At 49.6% G+C, this 16,631-nt stretch overlaps 1 protein-coding gene across 25 annotated transcripts in view; it reads left to right on the top strand.

Annotated features, from left to right (window-relative positions):
- The first annotated feature begins 266 nt into the window (after window positions 1-266).
- Window positions 267-16,631, top strand: part of CADPS (calcium dependent secretion activator) — a 211,808-nt gene continuing 195,443 nt past the window's right edge. For 10 of the 25 annotated variants that reach the window (XM_027722979.2, XM_027722977.2, XM_027722967.2 and 7 more), the window contains exon 1: window positions 268-736. In XM_027722979.2, the coding sequence (XP_027578780.1) occupies window positions 353-736 (384 nt within the window). In that variant the 5' untranslated portion in view covers window positions 268-352. Of the gene's footprint in view, window positions 737-16,631 lie in introns of all 25 variants that reach the window. The other 15 variants (XM_027722983.2, XM_027722969.2, XM_027722966.2 and 12 more) reach the window with 3 other exon arrangements.

Genomic DNA, 16,631 nt, shown 5'->3' with positions numbered 1-16,631 from the left:
GGAGACACAGAGGGACATTGGTATCTGTGGGTACACCGAGGGACAGTGGTGTCAGCAGGACACCGAGGGCACGGTGGTGCCCGTGCGCGGCCGCGGGGACACCGCGCTCACGCCATGCCGGGGGCGCGGCCCCCACCGGGCATGCGCGGGGGCCGCCCGGCGCTCGCTCCCCTCGCCCCGCGCGTGCAGCACCGCGGTCAGCGCCCGCGCGCACGGGGCGGGGCGGCGCGGGGGCGCGCGCGGGCGCGGCGGCGCGCGCGGAGCCGGAGCCGGGCGCGGGCAGAGCCGCGGCGAGCGGAGCCAGCGCAGCCCAGAGCCCGCCCGGCCCCGGCCGAGCCCAGCCGCCGCCGCGATGCTGGACCCGTCGTCCAGCGAGGAGGAGTCGGAGGAGCTGGTGGAGGAGGAGAGCGGCAAGGAGCCGCTGGCGCCCGCCGCGGCGCGGCTCTCGCCCAGCCGCCCCGGCGAGGGCCCGGGTGGCGGCGGCGGTGGCGGCGGTGCCGGCGGCGGTGGGAGCGCCGGGGGGCTGCAGCCCGGCGGGCGCGGCAGCGGCGCGGCGCGGCCCGCCAGCCCCAGCCCCTCGGTGGCCAGCGAGAAGGAGAAGGACGAGCTGGAGCGGCTGCAGCGGGAGGAGGAGGAGAGGAAAAAGAAGCTGCAGCTCTACGTCTTCGTCATGCGCTGCATCGCCTACCCCTTCAACGCCAAGCAGCCCACCGACATGGCCCGCCGGCAGCAGAAGGTACCAGCCCTGCCCTGCCCTTCCCTGCCCGGCGCTGACCTCCCGGCCAGGCCGGGCCTCCTGTCCCCATCACCCACCCCTGGCTGCTGCCTGCCTGCCCCTGCCTGCCTACCCTCGCCACCCACCCACCTACTTGCATGCCCACAACTTACCTATTGCGCTGCCCGCTCCCCTAAATACCCCTGCCTGCATTCTCTGCCTGTCCTCCTGCTCCCCAGGCCTGCAGCCGCCCGGGCACCCCAAGGGCACTCCCGGCACAGGGCACCTTGGGCCCGCGTGTTGGGGTTTGCTGGCAGCAGCCCTGTCCCGGGGCTCAGGGGAGCCCCACGACCCTTTGCCACCCTCCGTGCTGCTCCCTGACGTGGCCTCCAGCACGGAGCCTGCACGGTGACATAGGGCATTGCTCTTAGTTACGCAACGTTGGGATTTGGGAAGTTTGAGATGTTGGTCGTCTAAAGGTTGTTGAAAGGAGAGAGGTGTGTTAGATTGCTGGAAAACACCAGGTGCGTGTCATTGCCTCCTGCAAAGGGACTCCACAACTCCATGCTTACTGCAAAGTTTGCTTAACTGGGAGTGCCGGCACTGACTTGGGGAGTTGCCGAGTCTCATTTAAACTTCTTGCAAGTGTTTGTGTGCAGCGAGCTCCCTGACACCGGCCTGTCAGCAAAATGGGGCAGCAGAGGTTTGCCATGAAGTCTCTGCCACAATCCTGACTCTTCCTCCCCAAGTGCGTCACCGCGGCAGGGCCGTGTGCTGCTCCAGGCGAGGCTGGGTAGGAACACTTCACCTGGGCTCCCCATCCCAAGGAGCTGCCTCGGAGCTTGTTTCTCCTCTAAGGCACAAACTCATGGGCCAGGACAGAAATTTAAGTTTCTCTGAGATGTGAACACGGGCGTCTTCCAGTCAAATGCAGCCAACTTTTTCCCTGTGGCAGCCAGAGCTGGGTCTGTGATGGGATGTAGCAATCTGGAACAGCTGGCTGGTTTTTTTTCACCATTTTCAGTTGAGTTTCTTAGACTGCAGTTTTAGCCTTGATACTGTTCTGTGTTCACAAATGACCTTTACAATTCAGGCAGACTCCTGGTTGTATTGATGCAAACGACATTCAGTTCTGCTACACCACAGGACTATTATTAGTCATTGCAACATACGGAGGTAGGAAAGTGTATCCGTACTGTCTCATGTAGTTTAAAGGCAATATAGGACAATCTGGTGTTGCTGGAAGGCTGAATGATCTTCTTTTGTTTGCTGAGCAAAGGGCATAGCTGAAATTATAGCTAGGTTTCGAGATGCTTTTATTTATTTATCTTTGCCTTTTCAATATTGTGAATTTCCAAAGTCGTTTTGGCTTTTGTTTCCTGTGTAACTTCTTTGTGTTAGAGAAAGACACTGAAATGTAAGTAATTGTTAGTTTTGCAGAAATAAAAACAAACAAACAAGCCCTGCAACTCACATGAAATTGAACCAAAATTGACAAGTAGTTTATCCAAAGGAGCAGGCAGATCTTGTGGTCCAGAGAAGAGTGGCTGGGAAGGACAGTTCATAGTCCCTGAAATCAAAAAAGTGCATTGTGAAGGGACAGAAAGAGGGGAGGAAAAGGGCGTGAATAAAGTGCAAGTGAAACAAAAAAATGAGGAGTAATGACAACTGGCAGCAATACTCAAGGACACGGAGAAGTTATGCACGATCTCCGGAGGAAATAATCCATCCTCTGTGAAATGAAGAATGTAGGGAAACATGTCTGGCTTATTTATACAGATAGCTGAAATAGGTGTGTCTTGGGGGCTGACCGTCTCCCCTCAAACTTAGCAGTGAGATGGAACTGGGAAAGTTAAATTTGACGTGACAACACATGTCAAATTGAATTCACCCTTTTAAAGGTGAAATCATTCTGGTTTTTTGTCTTCTGTATATCCTTATATTCAGTTGTCACGCTGGGAATAAATCCTTGCCCTTATTCCTTAGCCAAGGCTCCTACTGAAGTCAATTAAAGGACTGCCAGAGCCCGCAGTTTGTTGCTGGACTTATGTCCTCTGTTTTCTGTACGCATCCCTCTGGGAAAGACCATCCTTCCTTCTCTGGCTGCAGGGTGACCAGAGAGTGAACGTATGGGACTCCTTCTCTCTTGGCTACTGAACTTCAGCTTCAGTGTTTTGGTTGGGCTTTTAGTAATGATGGAAATACCAGGCGCTCAAGACTCATCAGAGTCATGCAAATGCATTTTGCTCCTTAGGGAAAAGGTGAGAGAAAACTGGGTTTTGGTCCTGCCCTAATGGGAGCTGCTGTCTCAGTTTTTGCTCATCAGCAGAGGAGGAATAAACTGCTTCCTTTTCCATTTGTCTCTCCATCCTCACAGTCTGCTGTTTGCCAGGGAAGTGTTTCATCCTGGGAGAAATGGGGAGCAGAAGACCCCCAGTCCCCAGGCTGGTGTGCCAGGACCGTGCTCCCTCCTCTCTTGATGGTGCTGGATGGAGAGGCTGTGGAGGGAGCTGCTGGATCCACGTGTGGGCACTCTGGAGATGCGAGGGCCTGACCCTGCAGATCTGCCCACTGGAGTCGCTGCAGGACATCTGGGAAGCCCCACTGAGGCTCTGACAAGGCAAGGGGACCAGCCAGGCTTCACAGTGGGCTGCTCAGACCCCACACCCGCGTCAGGGAGGTGCCACACAGCCACCTCAGAGGTGTTTGGGCAGATCTGTGTGGTGGTGAGGGCTGGTGACCTGTCCCCAGCCATGCTCAGCAGGTCCTGACCAGTGCTGGAAGGAGGAGGATGAGGTCTGGCTTCACCTGGCTCACAGCTCTTCCCTGTAGCACGGGAGATGCTGCCACCCCCAAGCACAGCTCAGACAGGGGACTGTGGCCTTGCAGGTGAGGCAGTGAGGCTGTTGCCCCGCAGAGTGGTTTCCTGGCTGGCTTACCTGATAAGAGCCAGCCCATACCTGCAGGAGGACCACAGCTGAGATGGGCTGTGTTGCAGGCAGCCCCTGCCCAGGCTCCCAGAGCCCAGGGCTGCTTCTGTAGCTTCATCTTCTTTGCAATTTTCTCAGATAAGAAAACAATTGATTTTATTGCGGTCACAGCACTGAAGTTCTTGCCTGGGCTGAGGATCCCTGCGGTGCCTCCCCTGAGGTGTGTAATCCTCCCTCCTTGATCCTGCAGCACTGCTGTCTCAGAACTGGCTGGTACCTGGAGCCCCAGGGAGCTGCATGTTACCGTGGTGCAAATGCACCGGCACCGCGGGTACTGGTTATGTGTCTGCACGCCTGTGTGCAGTGCTGGGGAGCTGGAAAATGCAGCCTGGTGTTCTGCAGCACTCAGAAACCACCTTGGAATAAGGGGAAGTGTGTAGTTAAGGTAGTGTTGCAACAGAAAGGTTTGACATGCCATTTGATAAATGATAATGTATGAGGGTGAAGCGAACAGTGGAAAAGTTTGAATGGATGGCGTAGCTGCGTATATACAGCACGTGGGCATGACAGCATTGTTTGTTTACACCAGCAACAAACTCAGTTTTGGATTTCCAGATAAATTTAGCAGCCACTCAGAGCTGGTATTTTTCCAATCTTGACACCCCAGAAATTTCAGCAACAGAGTAAAAATTGTTTTCTAGATCAGTGTGTTCAATTCTACACCTCTGCTTCAGGTTTATCTTCACTTGAGTAACTACACATCTGTGATGTCTACCTGTAAGTTCTTTTATTTGCATCTCACTACCACTGTTTCCCAAGGGAAAAGAAAAAAGGCTTATTAGATACCTTCCTGTGCTGTCTTACTTACTTAGGGTCCTTTTTTAAGCCACCGCTGAATTCCAGGCACATTTGACAGGTGGATAGTGGTCTGCAAGACACTTGTCCCTGAAAAGCTAGGTGAGAATAGGGAGATCCATTTTTATCTCCTACCCCAGGTGGGAGGAAGGTAGCAGTGTGTGGGCAGCCCTTACTAGACACTGGGGAATCTGAACAAGAGACTTAATGAATGTGGAAAAAATGTGGAAAAATGTGGAAAAAAACTTCCCATAAGACCTTACAGTATTGCTGGACATGGAAGGCTCCAGCCTTGCAATGCAGCTCAGGAAGAAAGTGGCTTTGCCAGCTCTGTTGCTCTCAGAACAAAGTGTTTTATTACCGCAGATGGCACTTAGCTTGGTAATTGCTTGCCCAGGATGTATTTAGTCTTTTCTCTAGCTCATGCTGACTTGTTGGAAGTAGAGTTGAGACAACCAGCCGTGCTCGGTGCCTCTTCCCACTTGATCCCAACTGTCTGAAGCCTTTGGGAGGAGAGCTCAGCCGGCAGCCTGGGGATGTCAGATGAGATGTGTGTCTGTAGTGGTGCAGACCAAGCATCCTTGGATGTGGGTTGTACCTCTTGCTAAATACCTCCAAAGCACAGCAGCCAAAAGGCACAGCGCAACCTAGGAATAGCGTAAATGGAGAGATCGTCTCCAGATTATTGCCAGCCCCATGGAAACACTCGTTGGGAAAGGGGCAGCAGGAAGAACTTCTTAGGAGATAAAATGTGGAGAGCACATTAGGTTAGACATCACTGCAGTCGTGATTGCCATTGCCTGTTTTCCTCCCTCCTTGCAGAACAAGGGTGCAGGCAGGCGGGAGAGTAAATCAGTTCCCAGTGGGATAAATGTGGGATGAAAAAAGTTCCAGCTTAGTTGCAGATTACCAGAGCTACTCCTGGGAGAAGTGGCTTGTGATTTGGGTCCCTGTGTAAGCCTGTGGGATGACGTCTGGTGCATTAGTAAAATTCTCAGTCAAATTCAGCGAAGTGCTTAAGCTTGTGCTTTGCTGAATGGTGATTGATTTAAGCACAGTGCTTAATGCAGAACAGGTGTGAGGGGTCAGACTGTTAAATTGGTTACAATGCACCTTAAATTATCAAATTTCTGCCATTTCAGCATGCACACAGATGCTACAACAGTTAGGAACGTAGTAAAGCTAGTGCAGCCTTCCAAATAATTGCATACTTCTTCCCTGTCACAGGCTGGGTTGTTAGTTTCATGCCATATTTACACAAGTTCTCTCTTAAAATCACCAACACATTGCTCTTCTGGGACAGACATTGACTCAGGTGGTGTTGGGACGTGTTTTAGCAGCTTTCTGCTGGAGGAACTTGATTTTATGGTCAGATTCTGCTCTGCTGGCCTCGAGAAATGCTTGGAGGTGTGGTTTTCTCAGCTCTGCAGGGGAGGAGAGGTAAAAACAGTCCTCTGCGTGTTTTCTCTCTGTTCCTCTGTTGCTCTCTAGTGCTGTTTAAGGGGGAGATGCAGGTCTCAAGCGTGAGCTGGACCTCATGGACAGCTCTGTAGTTGCAGCGAAGCTTGCAAGATAATTACTAGTGTTATGCCTATAAAAACCTGAAAGAGTAGTTAGGGGATGACTTTGCCATGTAGGTGGCTCAGTGTGGGCATAGGCCACTGTGACTATCAAATGAGAGCTGTGTGTGTGGCTGGGCTCTCAGCTGGGGCTGTCCTTGGGTCAACTTTGTGCCAGCCCCAAAGCGAAGACAAGCCTGTTTTCAGAGCATCATTGTGGGGAGGAAGGTCTGGCACATCTGAGATGCTGTGCTCCTTAGCAGTGTGGAGTGCAGAATGTGATTATTGTGCTCAAATCGCCTGGATTCTGCAGAAAATGGTTATTTTCAGTCAAAACACTTATAATTTATTTTGCCAGTGCCTTATCTTAATTTAATTCTGGAGATATTAAATATTTGTCATACTTTGGCTATTTATATACTTGCAGCTTATTGGATTGTGAAGCAGGTAATTAAATAGGCTGTGAGCTTGGTCTTTGGCTGTTGTGAAACTTTGCAGTTCTTGATCCATAGCCTGACATTTCAGTTATTCTGGGTGGCACCTCTTGGGCTAGAGATATTGTGAACTAAGAGTGGAGAAGACTTATCTGATTGTGCAGCTCCAACCCCTACTAAAGCCCGTCATTTCCAAAAGGTATTATTTATGGCCTTGCTTTGCATAGTCTAGACACTCTCCCCGAAGCACTTTGCCTTTTGCACAACTTGTAATTCCTTCTGCTGAGTGGTGAGTCACTTGTTCTCGTTCACCTAAGTGGGAATTGGTCGACAAGTCATTTCCCTATGCAATTTTTTGTTAGCTGGAGAAGTATTTACTTAGTTTGTAGTGTGGTTTAGCAGTAGGAGCCCAGCCATCACAACTCTGCTAGGAGCACTGTGTGCATACAAACCCCTTAGAGCTACTGCCAGTGCTTTAGTCCAGGGTGGTACAAAGTAAACATCCTATTTCTATTTAAGTATGTCAACTTGATCAGTATGTTAAGACCAGTCAATATAGTATGATCAGTAAAGCTGCTGCTTGGATGGTGTTGATGTGAATCCAGCTAAAGACTTCAGCAGTGCCAGGGTTTCACCCACGGAGTGATCTCTAGGAATCACATATATTTTAGTGTGTCTTTGAAAGTTAAGACTAGTTAAAACAGTAGAGTTCCCTTAAAACAGCAGACAAGAGGCCATTCCCTGGTGGTGAGCAGCTCATCCAGGAGAACAGCCGGCTCCTCAGAGGAGGGGTTTGATAGGTGGCCCCTCAAAGGTTTTCTCTTTCTGGAAATAGAGCAGGGTGAGGTCCAAGGGAAGGTGGCACCTTGCTCCCTAGCTCTTTTGGAGCGTGGTGCAGCCATAGCAGAACAGGCAGAGTTGTCTCCTTACCTTTGGCTGCTCCTCACGCAGGTGGTACCACCAGCTCCCAGTGGGTCAGAATTGGGTTACCCTTCTCATAGGGTGATCCTTGTGGTTCAGCGGCAGGTCCAGCTGCATCTTCGTGAGGTGGGAGAGGGGAAATGCAAGAGATGGCAGGTTCCTGGGGAGTTCTCCTGTGTCATTACCTTGTAGGTACTGACAAAAGTACACAGAGCGTCTTAACCTGGTGCCTGCTTAGGAAGGAGTTATTTGTGGGTACAGGATATTTGGGATATTTCACCTGGGTTTTCCTCTGAATCGGGTGGGCTTCATTCTTAAAACCAGACATAAGAACAGTTGCTGAGTGTTGGATGTTAACCTTTCGAAATTGTTGTTTGAAAAGGTGCTTTTAGTGATAATATTTGGTATTGTTTGTCTGTGATTCAGGCTGATAAAGTCAGACGTTTTCTAGAATTTAAACACCTGAGTCAAAATGTCATGCAAATATTTATTCAGCTTGAGGGAAGCAATGCCGTGTTTGTAGTTGTCATAGTTCAAAACCTGCCTGTCTACTTCACAGCAAGGCTGAGAGCTTGGACTTTTATTGGTGTCAGGTATATAGTGACCCTTGTCGGTGTCTCCCCGTACCCAAATGTTAATATTTGATGAAGAAATTAATGAAATCTAGATTTAATAATGGTTTTTCCTAGCCCAAAGAATGGGGATTTTTTTGATGATGGTGCTGCAGTGTTTATCCTTGGGGACTGGAGATGCAATGTACAGATCTCAAAGGAACCCCACTGACTTTGGTAGGACTTTGGGCTGATGCCACAATGAATTTGTACAAATACCCTGGCAAACAGGGCTGGCCACTGATGGTCCCACAGTGGCCTTTTGTGATCTTATGTGCTAAATTAGGGTAACATTCACACAAGGGAAGAGTGCTCTTTGACTTCCTAAAATTATGAGTCTTCAAGTCTGGCTTTGTCTGTAAACCTCCTGCAGACTACCTCCTTGGGGTGGGATTTAGATCCACACTTGATTTAGTATGAGCACCACATATGAACTCGATCTGATCCTGCAGAAGCATGGAGCAGAGTGACCCTGTCCCTGCAAATCCATCACTCACTGTCTTCAGATAGGGGAAGAATCTTGGGGGGAAAAAATTCAATAAAGGTTTTGGCAGTGGAAAAGAAGTACTTGTTTTGGATGTTGTTGTTGCCTAATGTACTTCTGCAGGAGAAAGGAGCCCTGTATCCAGAGCAGCTGCAGCACCGTGGTGTGTGCAGACACAGTTCAGTCCCTTGGAACAAGGCTAAAAGGGGGTGGTTTGGCTCCCAGTCGCCTGTCTGGTACAGGGGAGGAAGGTAGTAGGGAGGAAAGGCTGTTTTCCAGGCTCACACCATGAGGAAGTACTGATAGAAGAAGCTATTTGTTAGGAAATGTCTTATTGAAACCATCTCACACGTTGGCTTGTGAAGAGCATCAGTGATGTCTGCACTAGCTTTTGAGTTTGATCCCGAGCACCCACTGAGCTGGAGAGGATGGCACAGGGAGTTTGCAGATTCTGTAAGTTTGTAGCAACCACTGGTGTCTGTTAGTTGCAAGGTGTGTTTGCAATCCATAAGGTGTGCGGGGCGTGCTGACTCTTGCAGGATGTGATTCTCCCTTTCCTAGGGAATTAATTTTGTTATCAGGCCAGATGATGCTACGTTGGCATTGCCCTGAGGTACAGAAGCCTGTGTGGTGGAGTGCAGGATTTTACCATCTTAGGCACCCCAACATGTAGCCACAGCCCACGGTGCTTCCCCACCTCCATAGCACAGGGGAGTAGCCCCTTGCTTTCCTTGGAGCCTTTCAAAGAGAGGTGGCAATTTCCTTTGTTGGCAGGGATGCAGGTGTGTGTGCACGAGGGTTGTTTTGAAGCCTGGGTATCGCAGCTGACGTACAGACTCCAGCTGGGACAGGAGGGTACAAGCTGCCTGGCTGGTGGCACCCCGGTGAGATAAAGAGACTTGGGTTTGATATTTGGCTATCAGAGAGAAGATAAACTGATGCTTCTAAACACAGCACCATGCTCATAGGACTGAGATGAGGTGGGTGCCTTCTCGTTGAAGTAACATCACATTTCCAGCTGGTGCTTTGCTTGGAAACAGACTCTTATCCCCAAGAAGAGATTTGGGGGACCCCTGTCCAGTCCGTTGGCCAAGTAAACTTAAATACTGCAAAGACACTTTGGGAAGAGGTTTCTGAGCACACAGGCCAGCCTTGACATGTGGCTGGTGCAGGTGGCTGTGCAAGGGAGAAGCTCCTCCAGGAGCAGCCAACCAGATGCAGCCTGTCTCCCCTCAGGTGTCCCTGTTTGATGGGTGAGGGCTGGGAAGGAAGGGGCATTCAGGAGTTATACTGAGTGATTTGGGAGCAATTAGGTGAAGCCATGCAGAAGTTTCTGTTGGACTGCTGCTGATGCTGTCAGGGGCTGTAGCTTTTGCAAGGAGGGGGTTTCACTTTGCCTAGTGTGCTGTTGAGGTCAGCTGGTCCCACACCTCAGCAGCAGAGGATTTATGCAGCTGGAAGGTGATACGGGTGTCCCACAAGCAGAACATCAAACGAAGGCAGTTTTCCTCTAAGATGCCAAACACCCTTTCCTAATTCAGGAAGAGGGCACAAATGCTTTGCATATTTCACGTGCCCAAGTTTGCTTTTCTTGCCTCCACCCCTAGATTTCCCTCCCTCCCAGCAAACTGCTCCCATTCTTCTTGCAACCAGAGATGACAGACTCATTGCTGCCTCAGAAGGAAGCTAATGGGGTGACGCAGCAGGAGCCAGCTGCTTTGCTACCTGCATGGTGACAGTGCAAGGATGAAGGAAGGACACAGCCAGCCCTTCTTCAGCCATGGGTGACACTGTGTGACCTGACAGCGGTGCCTGCTGCAAAAATCAGCTCCGTGCCTCCCACCCGTGGCTCTGCAGACCACCCTCTGCCAGCGAGACCTCCAGGCAGGAGCCATCTGCTGCTGTTATCTGGGGACGTGCAGCTGTCTGAGCTGCACGGGGTTGGGTTTTGGTGCATAGCCAAGAGCTAGTTGGAGTTAGAACTGCAGAGACTTTGTGTGTGCTCAGTCATTCGCGAGGGCAGAGCAGCTCTTGAGCGTGAATCGATGCCGATGCTCTGCGACGGGAAGGAACAGGGATTTGGGAAGGGCACCAGGCCTGTCTGAGGGAGTTTGGAGTTGGGAACTGGCAGCTTTGCTCCCTCCCTTTATCAGCTCCCTTTATCAGTTTGGTGCTTCAGTCTGCAAACTTTCCTCCTCTGGAAAGGTATCTGTGAAGGAGCTGGGGCAGTGAGGAGGGATTGCTGACAGATTCCAGGTGTGGCTGTGTTTTCCTCTTCCATCTCCCACTTGCTCTGTGGCAGGTATGACCCACAGCCATGCAGGGATGGTGGAGAATAATACTTTCCTAGCCTCTAGCTATCTCAGGAGAGAACTGGTGTCCTCAAAAGACTCAAGTTGATCATGCAATGGTGGTTTACTTTGGCCAAGGCTCTGCCTGCTTGTTGGTGGGCTCCTGGATTTCAGTAGTACCTTCTGCTCTTAAAGATGTTGGCCAGAATGCTGCAAAGACCCTTCCCCTGCCTTCAGCTGGGGTCTTGTGATGTTTTTCTGCTCTGAGGGCTATTTCTTCCCCAGAATCTCTCAGAAAACATTCCCCCACAGCCGTGTGCCCAGCAGGAAGAGCGGCAGCCGGTGCACTTGTTCTAGCCTAACTGGCAAAGGGAGGGAAGGAAGGGCAGGGAATGGCATCAGAGAGCCTGTTCTTTAAACAGGGAGCTGGCTGCTTGCACCAGCTACCATGAGCCTACATGGCTGAGACAGGGGCATCCCCTCAAGGGTTCCACCAGCCTGGGGAGGAGGGAAAGTGTCTGCAGAGCAGAGCAAGCACGTCTGAGGCACAGGTAGGGAACAGAAGGAGCATGCTGGTGGCATGATGGAGGATGGGAGAAGTGAGTTTGGCATTTGAATTCCACTTTTAAACCTCTGATTTTGCTTGTCGTTAAGTACTGTTACAAGTGCATGTGCTTGTACAAGGGTCATGAGCTAAGCAGGATGTGATCTTCGTGGGTGTTGTTAGAAGGTTTCTCCATCAATAGTGGCAGCCACTGAAGTGCCCAGATTCCAGTGCCATATAAATTGCTGGCTGGTATAAAATGGATGTTTCTTCCTAAGGCTGTGTTGCATCTCTGCTGCTTAACTTTTATTTGGAGTTCCTCAAACACCAGCCTCTAAAGCCTCTGTGACAAAGCTCCTGCTTGGTGCATATCTCATGCAGCAGGATGTGAGTGATAGAAATGCTTCCTGTAATTTCATCTCTCTGTAAACTCCCTTCTCTCAGCTTCTGTCACACACCAGAATATTCCTTTCTATGCAGAAGTCACCCCAGAAGTGAATCAGATCCTGCTGAGCAGGACAGTCTTCCCACCACCTATTTATAGTGCGTGCAATTACCCTCCATGCATCTTGGAACTCTAATTGCCTTTTTATTGCTGTTTAGCAGTGTGTTAAAGGTTTTTGAATGCTCATGCCTTGTTTTCTCATTAGCTCTATTTATTCCTCCTTTGGCTCCCTTTCTCAACCTCATCAAATTTAGCATCTTCTTGCCTTCAGGGCCTTGGGCAGCTCTACTACTTCTGACTTCTCCCATGTCCTGTCTTGCGTTGCTGCTCCAGGTGCTTCGTGTTCCCCAGTCTCGCTCTGACGTGCTATTGGGGCCCATCTCCTGGAAGGGGCTCTGTGCCTGCTGTGATGCCCTGCCAGTGATCCCTTTGCTGGGCAGGGTGGCTCAGAGAAGGTGCCTCGGTGTCTCTAAGGCAACTGCCTTGCATCAGGCAGGGCTGGTTAGCATAGTGATGCTGCCCAGGCAATTAGGGGCAAGTACATGATTTCAAAATGGGAAGCAATGGTCAGGAGTCTGGGAAGCAGCTGGTAATAGGGACTGGGAGTTGATAAGCCAGGTAGGAGGCAGGTGTTGTGTCTTGGGATCCCCTGCATGGGTTTGTTTTGCCAGGGTGGTCCAGGAGCTGCTGTATCACCAGTGGTACCCGTGTGATATGGCCCCTCTCTAAAGCCACAGTCTGTTGGGCTGGGGGCATGTACAACTGGTATCACTGGGATGGCTTTTTTTAGTGTTTTATGTGTATCCTGTACCTATTTTCACCTGATGGCCATGACAGCATGGGGTTGGACAGCACCTGGTACTCTGGGTGGGTCACTGGGAGCAAGCAATAGCCTGAATTTGCCTCATATAGTCTCTGAGTGCAAAGTCCTGTTCAGTGTTATTTTCTTTATGTTTTCACCTTGTTGTGTGGCATTTCCATAGCTCAAATTAATTTAATTATCCCTCGAGGTGTTTGCTTGCTCACAGTTGTCCTAGACTTTATTGCCCTCCTCTTGTGTATTGAGGAGCCCACACAAATCTTAATCATCAGTAAATGTAATCACAGTGCTTGATGTTTGTTCTTCCAAGTCCATGCTGTATACAATGAATGAAACTGGTCTTAATACCCATCTGTGCCTCCCTTTCAGCACCTGTTATGTTCCAACATGCTTCCTTGCTGCGTATGGCCCTGCCATTCAGTCCTAACAGCATTTGTATTGACCAGAGAAATTAATGTTTTATGTAAAATTCTATCAAAAGCTTTCTCACCTTATAGGTAATTTATGGCCAGAGCAACCTCAGTTGCAACCTCAGCACATCTGCTAAATGTGCTATCTGCTCAGGGAGGACTTTGGGACCAGGCTGAGTTCAGTAGCCTGCGGCGTCTGCAGGTTGTGGGCTGAGGACAGGCGAGTGCTTTGTGCTGCCAGCCAGCATCCCTGCCTGCAGCCCGTGTCTGCCTGTGACACGGTGGCACTTGTGACACATGGGCTGTGCAGTGCTGCTCTAGGCTGGCATCCTCACCAACCTCACTCTGCCTGAGTGTGGGGGTTCATTAGTCAACAAGAAAATTACTGAAGTGAAACAGGACCTGGAGCTCTCTGGTCTCAGAGGGAGTTTGCTGTTTCAGATTCCTTGTGAAAGGTGAAAGCAGAGGCAGAGCTTGGCAGTTTGGGCACTGGCTGGAGGCTTGGGTCTGCGCCAGGTTACAGGCTCCCTGTTTGCTCCTTCACAAGCTCTCACAATTATCCAGATCTTTCTCAAGCTACCATCAATGAGAAGGTGATGAAAATACTTCTCCTTCCTCTGTGGAGCACTGGAGGACGGTGAGAGCTTCTGAGATGCTGAGTTAATTGCTTAGTGCAGGATGCAGGTCCCTGGGACTGCTGAGGCTGGACCTGGTGAGAGTATCCGTGCTGTAGCTCAGACACACACAGACACTGAGCGCCCAGGGGCTGTCCCTTCCGTGACTTGCTGAGTCCTCCAAGCAGCTTCTACAGCTGCTCCCTCTTAAAATAAGACAGTTAATAGTCTTGCATAATTCATGCTTATGAGTTGTACACATTTGATGTTTAATTTACACACATGGGGCTTCTTATAGTTCTTACCAACTTTGTGCACAATAGCCATGCACCCTTTCCTCCTGTTTGCATTTGGGCAGGTGGACAGCAGGCTGCCTGGTGTTTCCACAGGCAGGGCAGTGCATGGCTTGTTGGCAGCTCTCTCCTCTGTCATCTCCTGAGCTTGTCACGGGTGCTGCCATCCTTCAGGACAGCACAGCAGGGAGAATTGCTCTGTAATGCAGAAGCAGGGCAGGAAAATCTCCATCCTTATTGCACCACTTTTCTCTTTCCTTTGAATGCTCTCAAAACCCAACTGCTGTATGAAAGGAAGGCAGCCTGGAGTGCTGAGCCTGGCTTTGCATTGCTGGGAGTCTGCAAAGCAAGGCTCTGCTCCAGACGGGCTCTCTCAGGATGCATATGCATGTGCTCCATATGCATGTGCTCCATATGCATGTGCTCCATATGCATGTGCTCCATATGCATGTGCTCCATATGCATGTGCTCCGGCTGCCCTTGCTTAGGGCGCTCTTGATGCAAACCGTGGCCTCCAGATATTTGTGCTGTGGTGATGCTTAAGGCTCGCAGGGACAATCAAAATGAGACTAACAGGAGATGGGCATTTAAACTAGTGTAGCAGTTCAGCTGCCCCCTGTTAAAGCCCACGTGAGCAGGAATAGAGTAAGGCCTCTGATTCTTTCGTATCAGCCAAAGGCATAAGATCCGATGGCCAGCCAGAAGCATCTGGCTTGCTGTTTAGTTGCTGCAGGTCTGGGAGGGAGTTACAGATGCTCCAGTAGTGTGGCAAATCATCTCCATTTATCTTGTGCTGTTATGCCTTGATGATGTCAGGTGGTCTCTTTACATATATTCAGGCTAAGCAAATCACAGTAGTTTTCCTATTAAAATTTAATGATGAAAGATCACACTTATAAGCTATTTCTTTTTTTCTCTAACCAGTTGTTTCATTTGCTGTATAACCCTCATGCTAATGGTAATAATCTTTCCTTGCTGTGACTCAGGAGAACAGATGTGCCTTTTGAACTCATTTTTTTTACCTAGACAGAATCTTTGTGGTTTGGGTTTTTTTACAGCTCTGATTACTTGCTTTGCAATGCTGTGACCTATATTCAAGGTGAAACTTGTGATAAATACTTGCTTTGGGAGAGGAACAACTATGTTTTTGAGAAGATTAAGGCCTGTCAGGCAGCAAGCCTCATTTCAATTAGACGTCAAAATGCAAATCCTCCAGACTTCAGAGTATGTCAAGGTGAGAGTAGAAAGGACTTTAATCCATTCTGAGATTGAGTTGAAGTCCTCAAGCACTTTAATTGTTCTTGGTTAGTTACACTGGCTAGGAATGCTGTGGGAGTAAGTCACAATTGTGTAAGGAAACCCTTCAATAATATTTTTTTGTCAAATGTTAAAAGGCTTGCTGGCTATGTGTAGCTCATAGGACTATCATCCTTCAAATCATAGAAATATGACTGAAAGTTGCAGCTGTAATGACAACTCCCCTGATTTTAATGTCCCAATTATTATTGGGCTTTGGGGTAAATCTGCTTTTTCTGTGGGAGAATCTTATAAACCAGATACATTCTCAAAGTAAATAAAAATAATCCAGCAAAGGCAGGTGCACTATGGGTGCTATGGCTGGACCTCCCCAGATGACCTGTGGGACCAGCCAACCCTGTGTCACCGACCCCGGTTTCTGTCCTGGCCAAGAGCCAGGATTGCTGTGGGACCTCATAGCAGGATGGGAGGGGACGGGAGCAGCACCCAGGGCTGGTGGCAGCTCCACTGGATGTCTGGTGGCTCAGATGGGGCACTAATGCTGAGCAGAGCCACAGCCCTGAGCTGAGCTTTAGCATCACTAGATAGGAGGGCTGGGGGTTTTCCCCATGACAGTGGTGCTTTTGGAAGAGATGGCACCTGGAGCTGAGAGCACAGCTTGCCAAAGCAGAAAGGAGCATGCCAGCCCCAGGACTTCAGGGACTGGAGGAGGGAATTGCTCACATGGATGCTTAGTATAGAGTGGGTAAGTGCTTGGGAGGCTTTTCTTCCTGTTGCTGGCTTTGAAAGGGTGAATGAGAGATCTTGGGTATTGGAAGGACTGAAATATTTTTTTACTTTCTGCTTGAAGAGATAGACTCTGTTCTACAAAATGTAAATGAAGTTTCTACTCTTAATTCTCATTTACTTGTATCTGCTTCTCCTTCTGGCTTCTTAGCAAACAGTAACAAAAAAATTGGGGGTGAGAACCAGCAAAAAAACAACTTGTCCCTGTTGAAACCATGTGTACAAGGTCATAGCTGTTTATGTAGCAAATCTCACAGGACTCAAAAAATGTCCTTGATGTCGTCTTGTGCGATTTATCAGAGGTGTTTATGGAGTCACAGCACTACTTTGCACCAGAGATTGCAGCCATACATTGTGGTTGTACATTGTGCATCTCTTTGTACCCAGCTTGGATGACTACAATTTGTAGATATAAGGTACAGAAGCTTAATAAAAAAATTACAAAAATGCAAATGATACAGCTATTTTGTTTAGAAAACATTTAATTATGGTAATGTGTAGACTTTGCAGTAGAAAAACTTCTGTAGACAGAGAAATTCTATAAAATGTCCATGTTCTTGGGAGCTGGAGAGCGTTCACAGCCACCTCACATCACCCCATTCCCGAGGGAGCCAAGCAGCCAGTGAGTCCCCCATGGCTGGCAGATCTCCCTGTGGGGCTGG

This window comes from Pipra filicauda, unplaced genomic scaffold (assembly GCF_003945595.2).
Source record: "Pipra filicauda isolate LSUMZ 115617 unplaced genomic scaffold, ASM394559v2 scaffold148_size1903560_pilon, whole genome shotgun sequence".
Classification (NCBI taxonomy): Eukaryota; Metazoa; Chordata; class Aves; order Passeriformes; family Pipridae; genus Pipra; species Pipra filicauda.
This window is presented reverse-complemented; position numbering and strand designations above follow the sequence as displayed.